Source organism: Dufourea novaeangliae, unplaced genomic scaffold (assembly GCF_001272555.1).
Source record: "Dufourea novaeangliae isolate 0120121106 unplaced genomic scaffold, ASM127255v1 scaffold267, whole genome shotgun sequence".
Taxonomy (NCBI): Eukaryota; Metazoa; Arthropoda; class Insecta; order Hymenoptera; family Halictidae; genus Dufourea; species Dufourea novaeangliae.
In genome coordinates this window covers 123,944-145,220 of record NW_015374140.1, presented here as the reverse complement: position 1 = coordinate 145,220, position 21,277 = coordinate 123,944, and the positions used below count along the sequence as shown (strand labels likewise).

The following is a 21,277-nucleotide window of genomic DNA, read 5'->3' as shown; positions in this document are numbered from 1 at the left end:
GAGATTGAACGAAAAGTGCTTATTCCGTAGTTTCGCGTGAAATAGACCGCGTCGACGCGCCCCCCGTTTCATCCTCAGGAATCGATCATCTGTCGACGATCGATAAGCCGATCCTCGCGACAGCCTGGCCAGCTGTCGTGGTTACACGGACTCTCGACGACGCGTAAATTACGTAACGCTCGTTCCGATTTACGAGCAGAGCCGGAGACTAGAACCTGTACGCTCAGAAGCTTGACGAAACACCGGAATCGTGAACAACGGGGAGGCGAGGATACTTACGGCCAGAGCCTCGGTTAACACGTGTCTCGTCGACGCGCGGCTCGTCGACAACGAGTCGTTCGTCATCGCGATGTTGTACGCGATGTACGATGTTCGCCGAGATTATCGCAAACCTGGGGAACACCTTTCTCGCCGTTTAAAGCGATTCGACACCGTGGGCTGTTTCGAAGCAGTCGCAAAACTCTCGTCGAGACGCGAACCTTTGTGTTTCCTCCTCTTGAATATCTCGCCAGAAATTGTAACAATATTCTGGAAGATTCGTGGAACACTGATGGAAGAACTAGTAAGAAGTAGTCAACGAACCTCTAGTTACGCGATGGCTTTTTCCTCTTACGCGGATGATTTTATTGTATACACCGCTGTTGCGGCTTGGTGAAACGTTAGTATTTAAATGTCAACGGCTGCGACGAAGGAAAAGGTTAAGTATTATCGTCAACGATTCTCGTTAATTTGAATTCTTAACGCGACGCAAGTATCCGTCTTGCGAGAGTCGCAGAACTTGGACGACACAGGGATACCGGTATTCGGTTCGACCGGACAGATAGACGAAGGAACGCGCCTCGTCGCGCGCGGCGCTCGCCACGATTCAAGCAGCGGATCATCATTCTAGTTATCGTCGTGTTTGAGCTCTAAGACGACGAAAGACGCGTCTTTGCGAGCGGAACGAATTTCTCCGCTGGGGAGGGGCCGAGAAATACAGAGAGAGAGAGATGGAGAGAGATCTATGGAGGAACAGAGAAAGGGTTATATCCTCCCAAGTTTTCCTTCGAACCATCCAAACGATCGCGGAATCGAAAGGTCGTCGCTCGAACCCACCTCGTGGAACTTGGATTATACTATATGTTATTTTTTCACGTAACTATTTCACCATTGATACCTTTCTACACTAATGGGGACTTTATCCCCATTTATCCTCATCATCTGTATTAATAAAGATGATATTAAATAAATAAGTTGCAGACGTCCAAGCATGGGATAGAAATGCCTGAGAATTTCTTCGAATCGGCGTACCCGCGGTGCAGGCGAACAGACAGGCTCGTTTGGCAAAAAGTCAAATCTTTTGTGATTCTGCGACTCTCGGCGTTTCACGGGGAAGAAACGCGAGTCATTCGGTCGAAACGAACATTTTGTTTCTGAAATATCAGCGGTGCGTGACGACAGCCGTAGGAAACGAAGCGACGAAATGGAAGTTCGTTGGAACGATATTCGGTTCTCGAGTATCGAAATTCGAGATTCTCTGCCGAGCAGAAATTTCGTGAGAGCGAGAAGAGAGAGAACAGCACGCGACCGGGCTATTTTCGAAACTTTTCGAAGGTGGTGCCCGTCGAAAAAAACAAAAAAATTGAACTTGCGCCGCGACGCAATAAGATGGAATATCGCTTTCTCCTCCCGAGCAGATGATGCGTTTCCCGAGAAAGTCATATCTAGCTAGCGTCCGTCGTAGCTTAGGTAATTAAACCTACGGTGGTCCACGTTTTAGGTGGTTTCTACTCGATCGATCCTCTGGCTAAAGGATAGTCGTCTCGAGGCAGGCATGAACACCTTAGAAGACGATGGATAAACGTGGGGTAGGTCGAGATAGAAATCGGAGCAACGAACTCGAGCTCTCGCGTTCCGTTATTCGGTTATCGCCGATGAAAAGGAGGAGACGCGACGAGACGCGCGACATCGCAGCGAACTCGGCCGCGTCTATTCGATCTTCAAAGCGAGAGATCGAACACGCGACACTTTGCGGAAAAGTAAAATCGCGAAAACGCGATTGCCTCGCGACGACCGGGTCTCCGCCTAGCCATCTTTGTCCGAGGGAGTGTCCCCTTCCTTTCGGTCGCGACGTTTCTCTTCTGCTAGCATTGCTCGGTCACCGGTATTACCTTAACGGTACGGGAGAGAGAGAGAGATTAGTCACGAGCAACGTTTCTTATATTCGCAAACTTTTTAACCGTTCGCTGGGTCAGGATCGTGTCTCCGCACGGTAGCTCCAAGTTCTCGATCGTCGACCGAACCGTTGACATTGGTACGCCTCGCGTCCAACATACCTACCTATATTCCATGCAGGCAAGAATGTTAATTTCCACGCGGTGAAATCGCGCGCGTCACCGTGTGGTAAACGGAAGGGCGTGTAGAAAGACGTCCGCATGGACGGAGGAGCAGCTCCGTCGATGGCGCAATCGAGCTCGCTGGAAAGTTAAAAGCCAGCCAGTTCCGCGTCCGAACGAGACTCGGGACTAAAGGTTACCTAGTTGTCGGGTATGTGTCTTGTACACGCGCCCGCTATGTCTACAGGTGTTTGAGCGACGCTACGAGGATGCAACGCGATAATATCCCCGAACACCGGTGACAGTAACCGTTCGCTTCAAACAGAACACTACCTATTCTTCATACATAGATACTTACCGATCTCGCGACAACTACATATAATACACATGCTCCGTGGCAACCCGCGCCTGCTCGCTATTTTGTACTCGGTAGCCGGCTCGTTTCCATTACGATAAAACACAGACTTTTTCGAAACTGTGAAACCGCGTTTGACCCACATATCCGGTGGCGGGCTTTCGAGCCAATACTTGCGACACCACCGCGCAACGTGATCTCTGAGAACGGCACGCGAGCTGCGTGTGTTTGTACGCGTTTGTGTGCGTGTGCTCGTTCTTTTTCATTTCCATTCTACGTTTGTTCAGCTTCACGCCCCTGCTACGCGATACGACCGAGCCTAACCTCGCGTTCCCTGGTCGCGTTACCACGAGGAAACAAAATCGGTTAATCGATTTATCCGAGAAAATTCGGATGAGTCCTCTACCGAGCCTAGGTGCAACGGAACGAATTTCCATCTTCTCTAGAACGGATGAGATGAGATTTTTCGAGCGTGTGTGTATCCCCGTTGGATCTCGGCAAGAGCAACGGAGGCCGCTTTCACGCGGCATCAACACGACGATCGGTGATGAAATTTCGGAACGGAAGATTACGCGACTCGCCACGGCGAACGCACCTCTCCGCGTTTGTCCAACGAAACGACTTTTTTTTTCTAATCGAATTATTGCTTTTCTGTTTCAGGATACATAAACTGCAATGCCAGCACCTTGCAGTCCCTCGCACAGCTACACGGTGAGTGAAAACTGCCTGACCCCGTCCTCTCGTTGTTTCGGTCTATTTTCTTCGGTTCGTTCTGTTCCGCATGTATCTCGGGCCACCGTGAAAATCTATAGTTGCGCAGTGTCCTTGCAGGAAACGCGGCCGTCCTCCGCAACGTTCGCTTCCGCTTTCTTCATCGCGATAGCTGAAAGAGAAATACGCCTCGATCATGTGCAATTTACACGACAGTCCGTTAGAAACGGACGGGACGCAACCTTTTCTGATAATTCGATGTATTTGGCAACTTCGTTATCGTTTCAGATGTTTCTTATCGGTAAGGAACTTGAATACGAATATACGTCCTCGAACGGAGAACACCGACGAACCCGGGGGGTTCTCAGTTCCCGAGAACTTTCTATTAGAGGCTAATCTCATGCAAAGTATCGGGTCTCGAATATGTGTTTAAGACCTTCCGCAATTCATGGGTTGGCCAATCGCTCGCGCGGTTTTGCATCCGAAGAAGAGCTCGAGTTGCGAAACGCGTAAACGAGTCCCGTCCGCGTGGAATGTTACGCGTTCGGACGACAAACGGGCGCGCTCATGCTGGTGCGAACGATCTAGCGTGTCTCCGCTAACGAGATACCACGGGTCATACGATCGTTTCAGGACCGTCAGTCCGTAAGTTACCTTCTGCTACCGTAACATTTACGTACGATTCACGGTAATTTCAACCTAGAACCATGCCCCTTCTTTTTTCACCGTCTCGAGAAAAGCCAAAAGGCACCTATACATATACGCGTGGAGTAATTCCGAGATCAAGTCGATCGTTGTATATTCAACGAATGCAGATCTCACGGGGACCACCACGGTTACCGAATCAACACACGCGTCGGCTAGTCCAAGACAGAGGGCGGAGTACTTTCGAAGGTGGCGAATTCTTGTGCAACCGTGTGTGTCTCGAGAGTGTCGTTTTCGAGGAAAAACTTGAATGTACGAGATGGTTTCGTCGAGGCGTCGCGTCGCATAAGAGTTCCAGTTACGGCGAAACGCTCGATGCCTCGCAATTTCGAGCGTACTGTGAAACGCATCGAAGCCAAGGCGCAAGGTTTTCCTTGTCCCACATTCCTGGCATCCTTGGCAAAGTTTCGCGACGTCGATGCTCTCCGTTTCCAGGATAAATTCTGTACACACTCGTGTAGACGATTTACACGATCTCGGCGATGCGTTCCGTAAAGAGTCGGCCGGAATCGGAAATCGGGTCGAAAATTAGATCCGTTCGAAGGATGATGGAGGCACGACGAAGTTCTCTCCAAGGACACGGAGCTATTAAAACGAAACTATCATCGCGACGGAGGTTATCGGACCGAGACGCGGCGCGATTAAAGGGTAATTACCGCGGAGCGACCTATTCGTGTCGCGGATCGTGCGACAACACCGCGAGAGATACTTTTACCCGCTGAGAACGGGGGCCTAAAAGTGGTACATATCTAGCATGGCGCGAGCACGCGATGCGGCTCTCTATCCCGATTGTTCTCTCGTCGTGTTTTCAGTTGTCGTTCACGAACGTTCCCTGTCGCCCGTGGACCTTGACAACTTCTTGTGATAATTGACGCCTGCTCGAGGAAAATCTCTCGTGAAAATGGGAAACTGGCGTACCGGTGCGTCAGAGTTTGTCTGTGGATTCAGTGTACATACACCTGGATTTCGGTTTCCGTTGTTCGGAAACAGACTACGGTAAATCATTCATGAGTGTTCGATAGCTCCAGGCCCCGAGCGTTCAGACGTCAGACATCCCCTCCACTGGGGACACCATCTCAGTGGTGGGGATATCGTCGGGAACACTCAGCGCCGAGAAGCCTTCGGACTCTCATCGATGATTTACTGTACTCCGAATAAAGAGCCACAACCTTTTCTGGTCGTATTCTCGGTTCTCTTCGGTTCTTTCGTTCCATCGCTAACCGCGCGTACATCCGAGGACACCGACCGAGAAGCTAAGACCTCTGTTCCCGTAATTCGATCGGTTCGGATCGATACGCGGTAACGGTACACCATTGAACAGAGCCGAGGAGATTGCGCGTTTGTCGCGTGGCAACCGTCGAGATTTCGAAGAGTCCGTCACCGTAGAGAATTGGGGAAAATTTTCGCGGAACGGAGGGCTCGATCGAGGTTCTAGTCGCGATCGCGTTAAAAGAGCCGTGCACCGCGACGAAGCCGAGGGAAACGGAAGGAGAGAAGAAAGAGAAAAACAGGAGCCGGGTAGACCTGTTTTCAAGACCTGCCTTCACGCGTTAGGAGTCGCGTCTCGTATCAAGAGCACTTTCGCGCTCGACGTCGATGCAAAAACGGGGAAACGGCGAAAGACGCGTTCTTCCCCGGCTCTGGTGGGGGATAGAGCGAGTTTAAACACGCGCGGACGGAGAAAGTTTTGGTGGTCGGATTTGGAGCCGGCTACCGCGATATCATCGTTTCGATCAATTGATTAGATCGTTCTAAGTTCGATTAGCTCAGAAAACATCGTAATCGGGTGATTTTTCGCCTTCCTGTTCCGTCCGGTCCGATTCCGCGATGCAACCGCGTCGAAAGTACGCGAGACGGCCCACAATTTCGCTTGCGCAACACTCTCGAAAGGTCAGGAGTGCAGCGTGCCTCGGATACCCTTTCTTTAGAGCGGATTCGTCGCGCCAGCGATAGATTCCACGGTCACTCGAGCATCGAATTTCAATATATTATATGTTCTCTTGTGCAACACACATACACACGCGCAGATGTTCTCCGGTTTTAAACGAACACCACCGTTGGCAGGTTCGTGTTCCCTCGCGGTGATGCTCGCGCTCGATTATCGCGTCGTGCTGTCACGGTGCAAGTGGCTCGTGTTGAAGGGACAGACGGCCTCAGTAAAACCGGATCGTTCGACGTGTATACCGAGTTCTCCGACGAGATTCTTCGATCCCGTGAATTTTTCATTTCTCGCACCGGTAAGCAACGCTCGTTTCAAGCAATCTTTCCGGGCCGAGACGGAAGACGATGCGTACGGAGGTGAAAAAAAGGGAGTGGAAGGAGAAACGCTAGATCACGGTTCGAGGGTTACCGAATGAAATTACCTGTAAACGAAGAAAAATCTCCCTTTCGCTCTCGGTTTACCGAATTGCAAGGTACTTCAATTCCCTCCAACTCCCTTACTCCCTTGGAAGGGTGTTGCTAGAGGTAGCTCTGCGAGGCCGCCCATTTCTTGCTCGATCCTAGTTTTCCTTCGTTAACGGGCAGGGTTGTGGTGTATCCACGGACACGTTTCCCAACATTTCCACGTGCATCCAAAGATCGCGACGTCACCACAGATCGCGAGACCCCCGCCGTCCTTCGAGCCTCCTCCATCTCGTTGAACCACGGCGGCACTCTTTTCGTGTTCCTCTCTCGGTGGTTAGATCGTGGTCTAAAGGGTCGAGAAGGAGGCGTGTGCGAGGCGGAAGCTGGAGAGGCGGAGTGGCAACTCGTCGGGATCGGCGAGACGAAAGAACGCAGGAGGAGGGCTGTCGTGTAGACGCGCGCGCGAGCGCGCGCTCGCTTGTTGCCTCTTGAGACGCGCGCTCGTTAATCCACGAGATTTTCTAAGTCGTTAATAAGCCCATAATTACGAATTTTTATAAGTTGCTCGCTACGCAAATGGAAAATTCGCGCGAAGTGGAGTCGAGAACGAGGGGTCGGTACCGTGGAAAGCGCGATCTAGCTCTGGGCTTAGAGGTTACGACGGGAAACTGGAAAAATTAAAACAGGTGGCGAAAACGTCGCGGGTCTGGTAACGTTTTAATTGCTGCTTTCCCTCGATTACCATTATCGTCGCCAGCCTACGCGGCCGATGCGCCTCGTTCTCGGCATACCCGTCGTCTCGTGGCAGTAATTTCAATTTTTCCTCGCCGGGGTTAACCGACGATCTTCCGCCAGCGATAATTAACGCGCCTTCGTTCGTAACCGGCGAGTGCTTGTAGCTCTCCCTGTTCGTTTCGTCTTTTCCTCGTTCGTCAATCTTGCCGGAAGATAAACCGTATCCGTTTGGGAGGCATTGGATTTTTCATACGGTGCTCGCAGTTTCTCAAATCGGTACGGAAAGGGAGTCAATAATTTTGACAATCTTTTTGTTATCGTCCCATTACTTAATGTCTTTAGGAGTTCGATAAGGTTCAGATCAATCAGAGATTCCGTGGACAGGCCCTGCTCCTCCCCTTGTCGGTGATTTCGCGTCGTTCCGACTTTGGATCGTAAAATCATCGGTTGTTCGTTCACGTAAACTTTACGCGCGCGTTCATCGTGATCAGGTAACCTGTACCCACCTGACGTTGCTCTTCGACCGTCGGTGTCATCCCTGGCAGCGGATCCAGAGCCTGCAGGACCCAGAATAAAAAGATAGGGATCCCGGTTCTCGGTCGTTGATTGTGATTCACGAGCGACAAGTTGCCGTCGACGCGAACTCGCGCGAATTTAAATAACGGTATATGGGGAGAAAGTTCGTAACGATTCCTATTGGAGTGGTTTAATCGCGGAACGACCGTGTCCACGGCAAAAATGTCAGCCGAGCGGTATTTTCGAGGTGTTGGCGTTTCGAGCAGAAGGAGCGTGAACACGACCGCGGCAAGTTGCTTTCGATTCGTTTTCCAATCGGTACGCGTGTGCGCGATCGTTTCACGAACAGATGCAAGCCAGTTCATCGATTGACAATTTCGATCGAGAATATACACTTTCCTCGTGCGAATAATTCCTCCGCGCGAGAAATCGGGCTCTGCGGGCGTGGCGCAAAGGAAAGGGAAATCGCGGTCTATCGTGATCCGAGTCGAACGGATCACTTGTCTAATATTTTCTGCGAACCGCTAAACGACTTTCCGAGGGCGGCTCGTCGTCGGCGTCGTCGTCGTTTACCGACATCCGAAAGTCTGCGAGGCCTAACGGAGTGATGGCGAAGCTCCCGTGACGGATAGCAACGAACCCTCGAACTCTTCGACGTGAAAGTCAATCTCTTAAGCCTTATCTAAAATGAAATCGGTTAACGGGGCAAGGAGACCCGGGCGAATAGTTGCGGGGAATTCAAGGGAGCGTAGGACAGGAAGAACGTCATGAGAGAAGAATAGCCCGGCGTCGTCCATGAGACAACGTTCATTATATTCCCTCAACAATGGCCGATTATTACGATAAACCCTCTTCTTCCTACGTAACCGGCTTTTCCCCTTTTACTCTCGAAATTGGATTAGATGGAGGAGCGCTTCTGTGTGCCATCGTTGACGTCGTGCCGTTTCCCTGCCTTTTAATATTCGGTTGAAAACAGGCTCGATCGATGGACCGTTAACAACCGAGGTCTCTTTCGAAATCGTTGCTTCGAATTTACGGGGGTCCCGTATCGATATGAAAATAACAGTTGGCAAGAGGGTTTATCGCGTAAACGCGGCCATCATTTGCATACTGCTCGTAAAAAGTCGCGTGACCAACCGTCCGTTTCCCACTGGCAGCCCTCGCCGCGGTCCCCGAAATAAGCGGTGTCCAGTTACTTACCCTCTGTGGAACAGCGCGCACGGCACTGCGGAGGGTGGCAGGGAAACTTGTATTTTTATCGATCCTGTCCTAAAAGCTGGTCACGCGGAAAAGCGCAGCGTTTCGCGGCGGGCAACCTGTGCGTGATTCATTATGCATCGTGACGCTGAAGCACGCTACTACCCCTGCCGCGCGTAAAATACAATTTCACAATCACGTCGGCTCTTCGACGAGCTCGACGACATCGGAGTAGATCCGCGTTGCCTCTGCACAGGACATGGTTACGTGATTCTCCGTGGTCAGACAAGAAATACATACCTATCTATACGTATATCTAACTACCTATTGAAAAACGAAGGGAAGCAGCACAATGGCACTCGCGACTCGCGTTGCATCGTCGTTGGGACGTCAGAGAAACGCCGCACCGCGGAGCCATTGGTAGGAAAGCGAGCGGGCTAATGGCTGGAAAAGGGCATTAACCTCGATTCGCTGCCGCGCGCGTTTACGCGGTTTCGAATGGTTTGTTGGTCGCGGAACTTGGGAAACGCTATTTTTTCCAGTTGATACTAGATCGCGACACGACCGAAATAGAAGGAAATACGTGGTCACGGTTTATTCCGGTTTCTGGACAGAAAGAAATTTCCTGTACATTCGTTAAAAAGGACAGAATTGTTCGCGCCGTAGGTGGACTCGGAGCCTCCTTTCGGTCTGCGATACGCGACAGCACGTGCCCGTGACGTATCTGACCCCTATCCGGGGCTAGCGCTCGCATAATGCTATCAGTCGCCTGGCGATACACCCACACCTGTCTTCGAACAGCCCGTATCAGCTGCCCACTTGATTTTTGTCGCTTGTACAGGTCGGTGTACAGTTACGTTAGCTTTCCATCCGCGTGTGTAACGTGTCCATTCTGAACTGCGACTACATAGACTCGTACGAGCTGCTTCCTTGTGTACTAAAAGCCTGCTGCTGCTGCTCTGACGTAAATAGCTGCGCCGATTGCACAGTAGCGAAATCGGACCCGCGTTGAACGTTTTGGGGGTGGCGTGGAGGAAGTGTATCGTTGGTCGACGAACGAAGGGCGACACGGGAACGGGAACGGGAACGACAACAAGAACGGGTGTGTCGGGGGCCAGAGAGCTACCTGTAATATTGATCCGTGCAAGCTCGTAGCGATGGCAGTGTTGTCGCGCGTTACAGGGATGTTCCATAACTGTCGCCGAGCGTCGAAACGAAAACGATGCTGGTTTTCGGTGGCTTTGAATCGTTTCTGGGCTGCTTACTTATGCTTCGCCCTTTTCCTTCTTCCCTTCTCCCCAGTTTTTTCGGTGAAACCCGACGAGGGACTGGCAACGACGGAGGGAGACGCGAGCCAACCACCGTTTCCCTCGGCCGCGATCAATTCGGAAAGGGACCAATTAGAGGGCGAGGATAACCCCTATCTAACCCCTGGTAGATACCGAAACGAGTTATCTCCCCGCCCCGACGATTCTTTTCGGTGAGATCGTTGAAAATTTTTCGTTCCCTCGCGTTTACGACGGTAGCCCGGGACTTCATCTTCTCGAGAACCGTGACTCGTTCAGATATCGAGATTCATGTTCTCCTAAAAATATCTCGAACCTTTGACTCTCTCTGTACACGCTTTCCATAATCGGTCGATAACGATCGTCAACGCGGTCGCGATAACGTTTTAATGCGTCGGTTCGGACTACGAGAAAGAAATAATGCTTTTCGAATCTGTTCGAACAACCCTCCTGCGAACACAGCTGCTACCACGTTCGCAGCCATTTCTCGACCCTAATTCGACTGGACGTTTTCCTTTAATTAATTCCCCATTTTCCCGGTTGGTACGGGTACCACACCACCGAATTGTAATACACGAACAAGTAATTCGCGTGGAACTAAATGGAGTGTAGCGTGAACGGTTCGAAGCCTCGCGCGCGTCCAAAGCCGTTTCGATTAGTTCCCGGCGGCGCGGCGTGTGTAACGCGAAACGACGAGGCGGATGAGCACGAACCGCGTGCAAAAGGAGGCAGCGTCGTGCTGACGCAGGAGGCATACCAACGGTGAGTCACGCTCGTCGAGCCACGAGGAAAACGTTAAGTAATTTTGGCCGGGGAGCTGGATCGCGAAAACGACAACAAGTTCGCCGAAATGCCAGCCAACCAGCCAGCCAGCCAGCGCGCGATCACGAACCGGCTGCCGGGACCCTCGCGATAAAACCGTGATTATCCGTGCAGATTATTCCGCGGCCGACACCCGGCTCTTGGTGCCCCCCTCGTCGTTCCTGAACCCTCGCCCCGTTTCGTGTCTCGAGTCGATTCTCTACGTATCGCGATCACGCATGCACCGACTTGGATATATTCGCCTCGACCGATCGCCCGAAAGGGTCGTAGAACCTGTCGAATCGTGATTAAGCCTCGAGTCGCTGGTTCTCCCCTTGAAGGGGGTGGCGCGCGCTGTGACAGACCTTGGAGCAACCTATCGGCCCGCATTGTCCCTTGGTCCCTTGGACCCTTGCACTCTCCCGCAGCCTCGTCGATACCACCACCACCATCACCATCCCTCTTCTTCGTTTCCTTGCACAGCCTCGACCCTCCACTCGACGAATTCTACCCTCGACGCGTAACGAAATCGCGCGGCAGACCGTGTTGCGAGAAAACCCCGGACTAGAAAAAAAAATTACCGAAACGACCAGAGCGAACGATGAACGTCACCGTTTCCACGGCTGAAGCGTGTGCTCCTAACGTGTAAAAAAGCGACGCGGATCGATCCAGACCGCCGACCCTCCTGTTCCGTTTCTGCTCGCGTGACGCCGGTCTGCGATTTCTCCGACGAACGTTTTGCTCGCCGTCCACGTGACGTGAATCCCTTGGAAACTGTCCGAGAAAATGGGCACGAGAAGAACGATGATAGACCTTACCACCCTCGGACCCGATCGAAACTCTCCTGCCGGGGTTGCCGGATGATTAACGAGGATTCGAGGCTCAGGGTTACCAGGAAGGAAGACCCGGGGGCCTAAAACCTTCCAATCGATACGAGCACGCTGGCCGCGCCAGTCAGGCTCCGGCGTCGATGAAACGTCACGCGACTACCTACCTATTTTTCACCCCTGCCTAGCTGCGACGCGGATTAAATCTCGTTTTGCCCTTCTTCGAACTGTCGCCGTGCCGGTGAGTTCATTTCCGCGCTCCATTAAATCCCCGTCCAAAGACGATCGCTAAAAGATATCGAGGGCTTAATTTCAGAAAGAGCTTTGAGAATAATCGATACGTCGACACCGTTAATGAAAGAATAAACGCGCGTCTTTGTGGCGATTCAAACGAATGGTCCTTGCGTTTCTGATTCGATGAAAGGACACTGACGAACATTTTTTCACCGATTTTCAAGTATCGATACAGTTGCACACGACTGCTCGATCGAATTGGTACAGATTCAAAAAGACAGCGGAGTCGAATATCGGCGCGACCTATATCGCTATCCGGACCAGCATCATCCCCGTTTCGCCCTAAAAATAGGCGTTCAGAGTCGCGAATAGCTCGATTCCGCTCGATGCGACGAATACTTCTGAAAGTAATCCACAACTTCTCGTTTCGATCTGATTACGCGTCCCCTGTTAGCATAATCGACGTATTCGTAACCGCGAATATATGGCGAGAATCGTGGAAAACGCGCAGGAAAATGGTGTTAGGTATGTATGTGAGGTGTTGGCTGGCAAGAAATCCATTGGCTCTTTCCGATCGACGCCCCGGCGGCAGAAGTAACGCGCAGGCAGCGATTGATGGGAAATCGTGAGCCGGTAGCTTGTTCGTGGCTCGAGGACCCGACTCGAGTAATCGATACTGCACCTCTCGAACGGGTAAAATCGAACGGGCTCTGTGGAGCTGGTTGAAAATCTCGTGGCGCCAAACGGCACGGATCGGCTACGATATCGAAAACTGATGCTCGAAAGCTCGATATAAAATTTCTCTTTGTTCGATGACTTACGCCCCTGAATTAGAAATGATTTCGACCACCGAACACGAAGAAAAAAGAAAAGACACAGTTCAAAGGGACGCCCTCGCGTTGCTTCTCCGTCGGGAAGGAAAAAAAAATGAACGCCGAGTGGGATCATGTTCGACTGTTTCGCGAAACCAGCGACGTCCGCTTCCTCTCGATTGTTTGATTGCGTGCCTTGTCCATTTTCTGTTTCCCGTTAACGACAACGAGAAACGAGCAGCCCGTTTATTCCTGGTATTTCCCACAAGGAACAAAGATTCACACGGCATGGCAACGTTCGTCAGGAGAGTGAGGTTCCCCATTCGAAGAAGATACAGTGAGTTTTTCGGCATCCCGAGTCACGGAACTCTGCGCAACCTCGCGTCGCCGCGTCACCGCTACTCCGAATCTAACCGTTCTCCTTCCGTCTCGTCTCTATCGAATTTTCTGTTTTCCATCGACCCGCGACAGCTACTTTGCAATTTTCCTCCACTTTCGTGACACGGTAGATCACGTCACGCGTGAATATATTGGATCGAAACGAAGCAAGACACGAGAAATGTGAGCTCGAATGTTTCTTTCGTTGCAGGCAAATCACCGTTCTTCCCTAGTCTCGACGAGCAGAGCGGAACCCTGCTGGAGGATCCGAACGCGCCGAATCAGCTGGACGGCGTCGGTGTCGGCGTCGGCGTCGGCGTCGGCGTCGGCGTCGGCGTCGGAGTTGGCGTCGGTGTGGGAGTCGGTGGCGGAATAACCGGCTCCCAGGTGGCACCGCTCTCGTCGCCGAGCCGAAGCAGTCCTCACAGCCAGGGTAGCGAGACCGGTGAACGCTTTTCTAGAAAAGTATTTGTCGGTGGATTACCGCCGGACATCGACGAAGGTACGCGTATACGATTGAAAGGGCAGAATTAGTATTTTTCGGATCAGCGAAAGCTCACACGCCTGGTACAATTTTTCCTTTCGCAGAAGAGATCAAAGCCAGTTTTCGTCGTTTTGGATCGTTGGTCGTCGACTGGCCGCACAAAGCAGAGAGTAAATCCTACTTTCCACCAAAGGGCTACGCTTTCCTTCTTTTCCAGGTAACTATGTATATCAAAAGTCATCGAACGCGAAACGTTCTCGCGATCGAGCGTTTCTTTGCCGGTGTGTTTTCTATTGTCGGTGAAAGTAGTCGAACAACGACGACGACGACGGCGACACCAGCAACAACGAAACTGTCCATCGAATCGGCCGCGAACCTGTATGCCAGTGTATGCAATACAATGGTCGTCGCGATCGAACGTGATCCAACGAGTTTTCTTTATCGATCGCAGGATGAAGCTTCCGTGCAACAATTGATCGACGCGTGCATCCAAGACGAGGAGAAACTGTATCTGTGCGTAAGCTCGCCGACCACCAAGGACAAACCGGTACAGATTCGACCATGGCGGTTGAGCGACGCAGACTTCGTCCTGGACGCCTCGATGCCGCTTGATCCGCGGAAAACGGTGTTCGTCGGCGGTGTTCCACGACCGCTGAAAGCCGTCGAGTTGGCGATGATCATGGACAGGCTTTACGGTGGCGTCTGTTACGCCGGTATCGACACCGATCCCGAGCTCAAGTATCCGAAAGGAGCCGGCAGGGTCGCCTTCAGTAATCAGCAAAGCTACATAGCTGCCATATCCGCCAGATTCGTGCAGCTCCAGCACGGTGACATAGACAAAAGGGTGAGTGTCTCATCTGTTCCCTGTGTGGATCGTTCGTATCGCCGTCGAAAATGTTTAACGCATCTTTCCTTCCGGTACCAAGGTCGAAGTTAAACCATACGTTCTGGACGATCAGATGTGCGACGAATGTCAAGGACAACGCTGCGGAGGCAAATTCGCGCCGTTCTTCTGCGCCAACGTCACCTGCTTGCAGGTAAGTCCTAGTCAAAAGACTGGCCGCTTCTTTCTCTCGAAACAATGAAAAAAGAATCAACAAAGGATTTTTATTGTTTCAGTACTATTGCGAGCATTGCTGGGCAACGATTCACTCTCGACCGGGTCGAGAGTTCCACAAACCGTTGGTAAAGGAGGGCGCGGATCGGCCTCGAGCCGTGCCTTACCGCTGGTGTTAACCCCAGCTGCGTTGTCCCTAATTATCTCGCAACCCTAGCTAATTAACTACCACTTCTACGAATCCCCCCTTCCTCTCGCGAGACTCCACCACCAATCATTACACTCTCCTCACCCACGCCAACACTCACCTTCCAGACCTGTCCAACAGTCCGCCTCACCTCCTCGAACACTTTACCACTTTATCTATCGAGACACAAATCCGATATCAATGTTTCTACTACTACCTACTCGATCGTGTCGGTACTAGCACTACTCTACCTACTACCACTATTATCGCTACTACTATTACTACTCCTCTATCACTACTACCACAATTACTATTCTACTACGACAAGTTACTTCTACTCCACCGCTACTTGGACATATTTACCAGTTACTCGACGAAGAGAGATATCCAGCCGCTGTTCGTTCCCCGCCAGCCGATCCTCTCGGTGTCGCGCCGATCTTCGATTCTCAAACGATACATCGGTGCACACGGAAGGAAGAGAGTTCCATCGCCGGAGGATAAAGGAAGACACTTTGTCACCAGCAACGGTAAAGGGAGAAATTGTGCGCGTCCAGATGGAACGGTCGAGAAAACGGACAGGGTTTCGCAGTATATCGGCCATTCATACGTAGTGTCCGTTAGTCGTTGTGAAAGCACTTTGTCCGTTCGACTCGTAACCGAGATGTCTGACCAGTTCGAAGATCTTCGGTTTCTTCTCCGTGCCCGTCGCGATGTTCTCTGTTTTCCTCGCGGCGTACCGAGCACAGGTAGTGTCGGAATTGCTCGCGAATCGAGCACGGAGAACGTGCTTTCACGGCGAGCACACACACACACACACACACACACACACACACACACACGCGCGCACACACACACACATAGAGGGATGCTGCCCCGCTACCACCAGAAAGACCGTTCTCCTCCGCTTCTCATCCATCATACCCTTCTTCGTTTCGAGCGAATCGTCAAAGAAAGGGAGACATTTCCTCGCTGTAGAAGCGAACGATGAACACACGTATCACCGTAACGGACATGGAAGACCGTCTCTCTGCCTTCCGTGGATCGTCTCTCGCAATTCCGAAGACGATCGGGAAGAAGATCATCGGCCGAACCCGCGGACAGCTTACTTTCCCGTCAATGAAAGCGCGCGTTCGCCTTTCAAAGGACAAACACCAGGAAAGCGACGTAGAAAAGAAAATGAATTGGTAAGAAAAATATAGCGAGTACCTGATTCGACGCAACGCTGCGAGGTCTGAAATTGACGTAGAAAGGGAGGGAGAGAGAGAGAGAGAGAGAGAGAGAGAGAGAGATCAAAAGAAAAGAGTCGCTGAGTCGCTGTGTCGCTGAGACGAGCGCTGGTAGAAACGCGGAACAGAGTGATAGACAAAACTAGAGACGTGAAAAACAGGAGGCGAACCGTTCGCGATTCAATGTTGAATAGATAATGAATATCATCCACGCTTCGATTTTTCGCGTGGACAACGCGACTCGCGCTCGTAGATGAAATATTCGGAAGACAGAGATGATTTTTTACTAATTAACTTAACCGAGTGCGAGACGTAGCAAAAATTAATGAAAATCGGAGGGAGTCGTAGTATAAAAAAGTGTGCGAGAGAAACAGAGAGAGAAAGGATGACGGGGAGGGGAAGACAATGAAAGATAGAAAGAGAGTGAGCGAGAGGGGGGACGAAAGGGAGAATGCATGCGTGTATGGTGTACATGTACGCGAGCGAGTACAAGAGAGACAGAAAGAGAAGAAGAAATAAAATGGTGTAGGAAAATTGAGACGAAGGGTAGACGGGCAATTTAAAAAGTCGTTAGTCGAATTTGCTTAGCGCTCGATCGCGTCCGACCGTACCGAAATTCTCTGCCAATACTTTGAAACCGGTGCGAGCCACTTTTTCCAGAGTGTCGTTCGACGGGGAAAAGGGGAAAGCAAAAACCGTGTGTGTAGGTCTTCGTCCCGTATGCCACGCGCGGACGATACGTATAACTCGTTTTCAGAAATCGAAAAAGAGAGTACAAAATTTATGGTTGCGTCGAGAGAGCCACGCTACACCCCGAGAGAAACGTGAGATCGCGAGAACGAGAACGATCCAGATTCCGAGTCGCGCGCGTTATTCCACCGACGAATCCGGAAATGATTAGCACACGACGGTCAAGAACGTAACGACGATTCTAGGTACCTGGGTCACTACCGCGTTCCTTTTTTTGAAACAAAAACAAAATGACAAAACGAAATAGTGCCGCGTGTTGTCTCTCGCGGAAGTATACAACTACGGCTTCGCGATTCGACCTCGCGAACAATGAAAACGACGCGGCTCTTCGGGGAAGAAGAACAGACGTCTTCTTCTTCTCTTCTTCTTGTTCTTCTTCTTCTTTTTCTTCTTCTTCTTCTTCTCCTTCTTCTCCTTCTTCTTCTTCTTCTTCTTCTTCTTCTTCTTCTTCGTCCTCGACGAGACGAGACGAAAAAGAGGCGGCGAACGAGGTCGTAACTAATTACTCTTCATACGTCCGTTAGAAGATTGGAGAACGCGTGCGACGAGTAAAAAATTTTGTTCCGCGCGAAAAATCTTAGATTTATAGTATAAATCGCATGGATCCCTCCTGTGTACATAGATACCGAATTCCTCTTGATACGGACACGATCCGCGCGATGCAACGCCGGTCGAGTACACACGTTTTCTCAATCGTAACGAATTTCTTCGCTCGGTGTATATAATCAAACGCAGTGTTGCGATCGATGTAGTTCAAAAAGAAACCCCCGTCTCGACCGGGAGTCAGCCGTAATCACCGCGGGTTTTAATCTTCGCGAGGAAATCGCGCGCGCAGCAAGTTTTCTGTACGACTGACATGTTCCAGCGTGGCGCCGCCCGCGCTTTCAAACGTGAATCGTGTGATTCGTCGGTGGATTTTTCCACGATGGAATGGAAACAGTAACGTGAAACGATCGTTAACGCCCATGCCTTTTACGAAATGGACGTGAACGACCACGGTTTTGGTTGTTCATCGGACGATTTATCGAGGTTCGAAGAGCGGGACGGCAGCGCGCGTGGGACCTGTACGCAACGTCGCGTGTTTCGCTTAATAGATGGACGTTTCTATGCGTAGCATTATCACTCGGTCGAAACCGTAAGTTCGTAGTATAACCTCGCACGACGAGTACACTCTTTGACGACACAAACCCGCGTGTACGCGTTCCCATACGGTCACGCTCATACACTAACAGAAATATACACGGAGCAGACACACGCACACTCAGACAAACACACACACAAATACGTACGTACATACAGAGATACACACGACACGCTTAGCCACTCTTTGAACGATAAACACCCACCTATACGAATTGGTAGAACCAAAGCGATCGCGAATCAACCGATGCGTTGCGTACGTCTGATAACGAGGAATGGACAAACAAAAGTAATCTCCGCATCTATATATACATATATATATATACACACACATATATATATACATATATATTTATTTTTTTGGTACTCTTTTTTGTATATACTTGTCGCCGTAGATTAGGTGACGTTTAGGCACCGCACGAGGTATGATCTGTACGCCCGAGAGAAACCGGTAGCGCGAGAAAACGGGAGAATGCACGACAGAGTGCGTGTGTACGTATGATCGTATGTGAACAGAGGACAGACTGGGCGAGAATGAGATGACAGAGAAATAGAGAAAAATCGCGTCGAAGAAGACCCTCCGTCCCTTCGTTGGTAGGAATTCGTGACGATACCCGCGAGCGTTCAACAGGGGACGCGAACCCGAATCATGTAGTTTAATAATTACGAACGTTCGAAATATTCGTGAATAGTCGTGGATTTATTTCACGTTCTTCATTCGGCCAAGCCCCCTTGGCTAAGCATTGGTAGAGATAGAAGGTATTTAGACGGAAACCACTGATCGTCGTCGCTATCGTCGGGAGACGACGACCGGGTAAACGACGTGGACGGTATTATAATTCGAAAATCTCGCTAACGAATATAACTGAGGCGGCGATGGGACGAAAGATAGAGAAACGTGTGAACGTAGATGGTCCGTAGTCTAAAACACACGGGGGTAGGCTCGTCGAGGTGTACGCATTATGTATATACACATAATTAGTGGATAGAACGAACATACACTGAATTTTTCTATTCGTTGCTACGATAATATTCTAAATAAACGTTTAATCTTTTTACTTACGCACTCGACAAGTTCGGAAATGTTCGTGGAAGCTACGGGAGTGACGAACCCAAAAACGTTTTAGGAGAATTCCCGACAAGGGTGTGCGAAAGATTGAGAAGGGAGAGGACGAAAGGCAGGGCGAGAATGAAAATGGCTGGCGATCGATCGACCGTATCGAGAGGAAATAGTAAAAAAGGAAAAGAGAGAAAGAGAGCGAACGAAAGGGGGGTGTGCGTTAGGTAGCGTAATTTTTCGAGCAAACGCAAGGCATCGTTCTAGCGTGAACGAGGGAACGACGGATCTAATCCGTGCGGCAGATAGAAATTTATTAACGCGAATCTACAGGCGCGTGTACGATTGCCGTGAAGCGGACGGAACGAACGCTATCTGCGGTTTTATTAGGCAAAAATTTGCAAATCCACGAACGATCGAAACGTTACCGCGCGTGCCGCAACGCAACGCTCGTGGTACACGCGTCTACGCACGGAAACGATACGAGGAGAGAGCGAAAGAGAGAGAGAGAGAGAGAGAGAGAGAGAGAATGAGTGTGAAAGAGAGGCGTGCAAACGCGATCTCGTTCGTGCACAGACAAGTTCTCCCCACTAATCGATCGATATACTTGTAGCAAAACTTAACTAGGTACCAATTCACCTAAATCAATTGATGATTAAAGAAAAAAAAAAGTATATTAATGCATATATAGAGAGTAGTTTGGTTCCGAAAAAACTTGGAGAAATATCGAGTGTATTCGGACGAGGGCCGAGACCGAGACGTTTGTTTCTAGACAAATTTTTCTAATCGTTAAGAAATACAGAATTCCGCCCCGAGTCGCGGAACGTATCTGAATCCTGCTCGTCGCGCGAGCAAACACAATCAACGGGCGGTAGAATCGTTCTTCTATCGAGGATCTACACGCGATTCAGGATAGACTTCCCGATTCATGGTACACGATCATACATGTTCGCTACGCGTACGTACTTAAATGTTTCGCGACCCGCATCGCGATGCACACGGATTTCTTTTTTGGAATTCTTGTGTCGCTTCTCGCGAAATTGAACGTACGCGAACAAGCAGATACACGCATACACACACACACAAACATTAATACAGGCACACGCACGCACACGATAGGAAATTAAGTCGAGAGCAGGAACGAGGAACGTATCAAGTGTTTTAACACGGTGTTCGAAAATTATCCGCGAATCGGTTGGCTGGTTTTCTGTGTTTGCGTGCGTCTACGACGACGACGACCAAGACAATTAACGTTTCGCGCGTATCGATTGGATCGAACGATCGGAATCGGATTCCTTTAGTTAATTTTCAACGGACAGTTGAATGAATTTGTACACATTAGAGAAATTGTTGTATTCGTTTCGATGAATTTACGAGTTCGAACTCGTCACTTTTAATTTATTAGAGAGAAGAATCGTGAACGACGCTCGCGCGTCTTCGGTAGCTAGTCGGAAATAATTTGAATTCGACGAGACCACGGAAGGGATTCTTGTGGAATGTCGGTAGAAAATTGTACACCTGTGGCACTCCGGAATCGAACGTCTCCGCGGAATGAATTGGAGAAATCGTTTAACGCGAACATATCACACGGAAACTTTGAATTCGCGAGCTTTGATTTTGCTCGCTTTCCGGATCGAAATGTGTGTGTGTGTGTGTGGGGGGTAATCCGTTTGAGAGGGCGGTGAACAAACAACGGGCCCGGGGAGCACAAAGATCGATCTCGTCGTCGTAGCTGCACAGAAATCACAATCTCGAAATCTCATGTTCGTCGTTCGCAATCGGAAATATGATCGGGGGACGAGACGACGGAGAAGGTGAGAGTAGTAGAAGGTATGAACACAGCGATTGCTGTCGCGATCGCATAGCGAAAACATTATACGTACGAAGATGCACACGTTGCACGCGGTGTAAACGCGTCTGCAAACGTGCCGCGCAAAGAATTTAAAGCAAAAATAATAATAATAATAATAATAATGACGGAGATGGTGTTGCTCACGAGCTGCATCTTCGGCAAAGTGATCGTTTGATATCGCTAGTAACAAAAGTAACAACAACAACAACAAGAAAATAATAAATAATACGTTAGGTATGATTCTTCACCTCCTTTGTAATATGTGTGATAAAGCATAATATATAATATAATGACAATTATATAAAT

The 21,277-nt window shown here is 50.2% G+C and overlaps 1 protein-coding gene across 1 annotated transcript in view; it reads left to right on the top strand.

Annotated features, from left to right (window-relative positions):
• The window catches only part of LOC107191468 (cytoplasmic polyadenylation element-binding protein 2), a 47,687-nt gene extending 32,325 nt beyond the window's left edge, over window positions 1-15,362 (top strand). The window contains exons 4-9 of the mRNA XM_015580529.1: window positions 3,331-3,381; window positions 13,430-13,720; window positions 13,807-13,919; window positions 14,154-14,546; window positions 14,629-14,739; window positions 14,822-15,362. Coding sequence (XP_015436015.1) covers window positions 3,331-3,381; window positions 13,430-13,720; window positions 13,807-13,919; window positions 14,154-14,546; window positions 14,629-14,739; window positions 14,822-14,938 — 1,076 coding nt within the window. The 3' untranslated portion in view covers window positions 14,939-15,362. The remainder of the gene's footprint in view (window positions 1-3,330; window positions 3,382-13,429; window positions 13,721-13,806; window positions 13,920-14,153; window positions 14,547-14,628; window positions 14,740-14,821) is intronic.
• The last annotated feature ends 5,915 nt before the right edge of the window (window positions 15,363-21,277 follow it).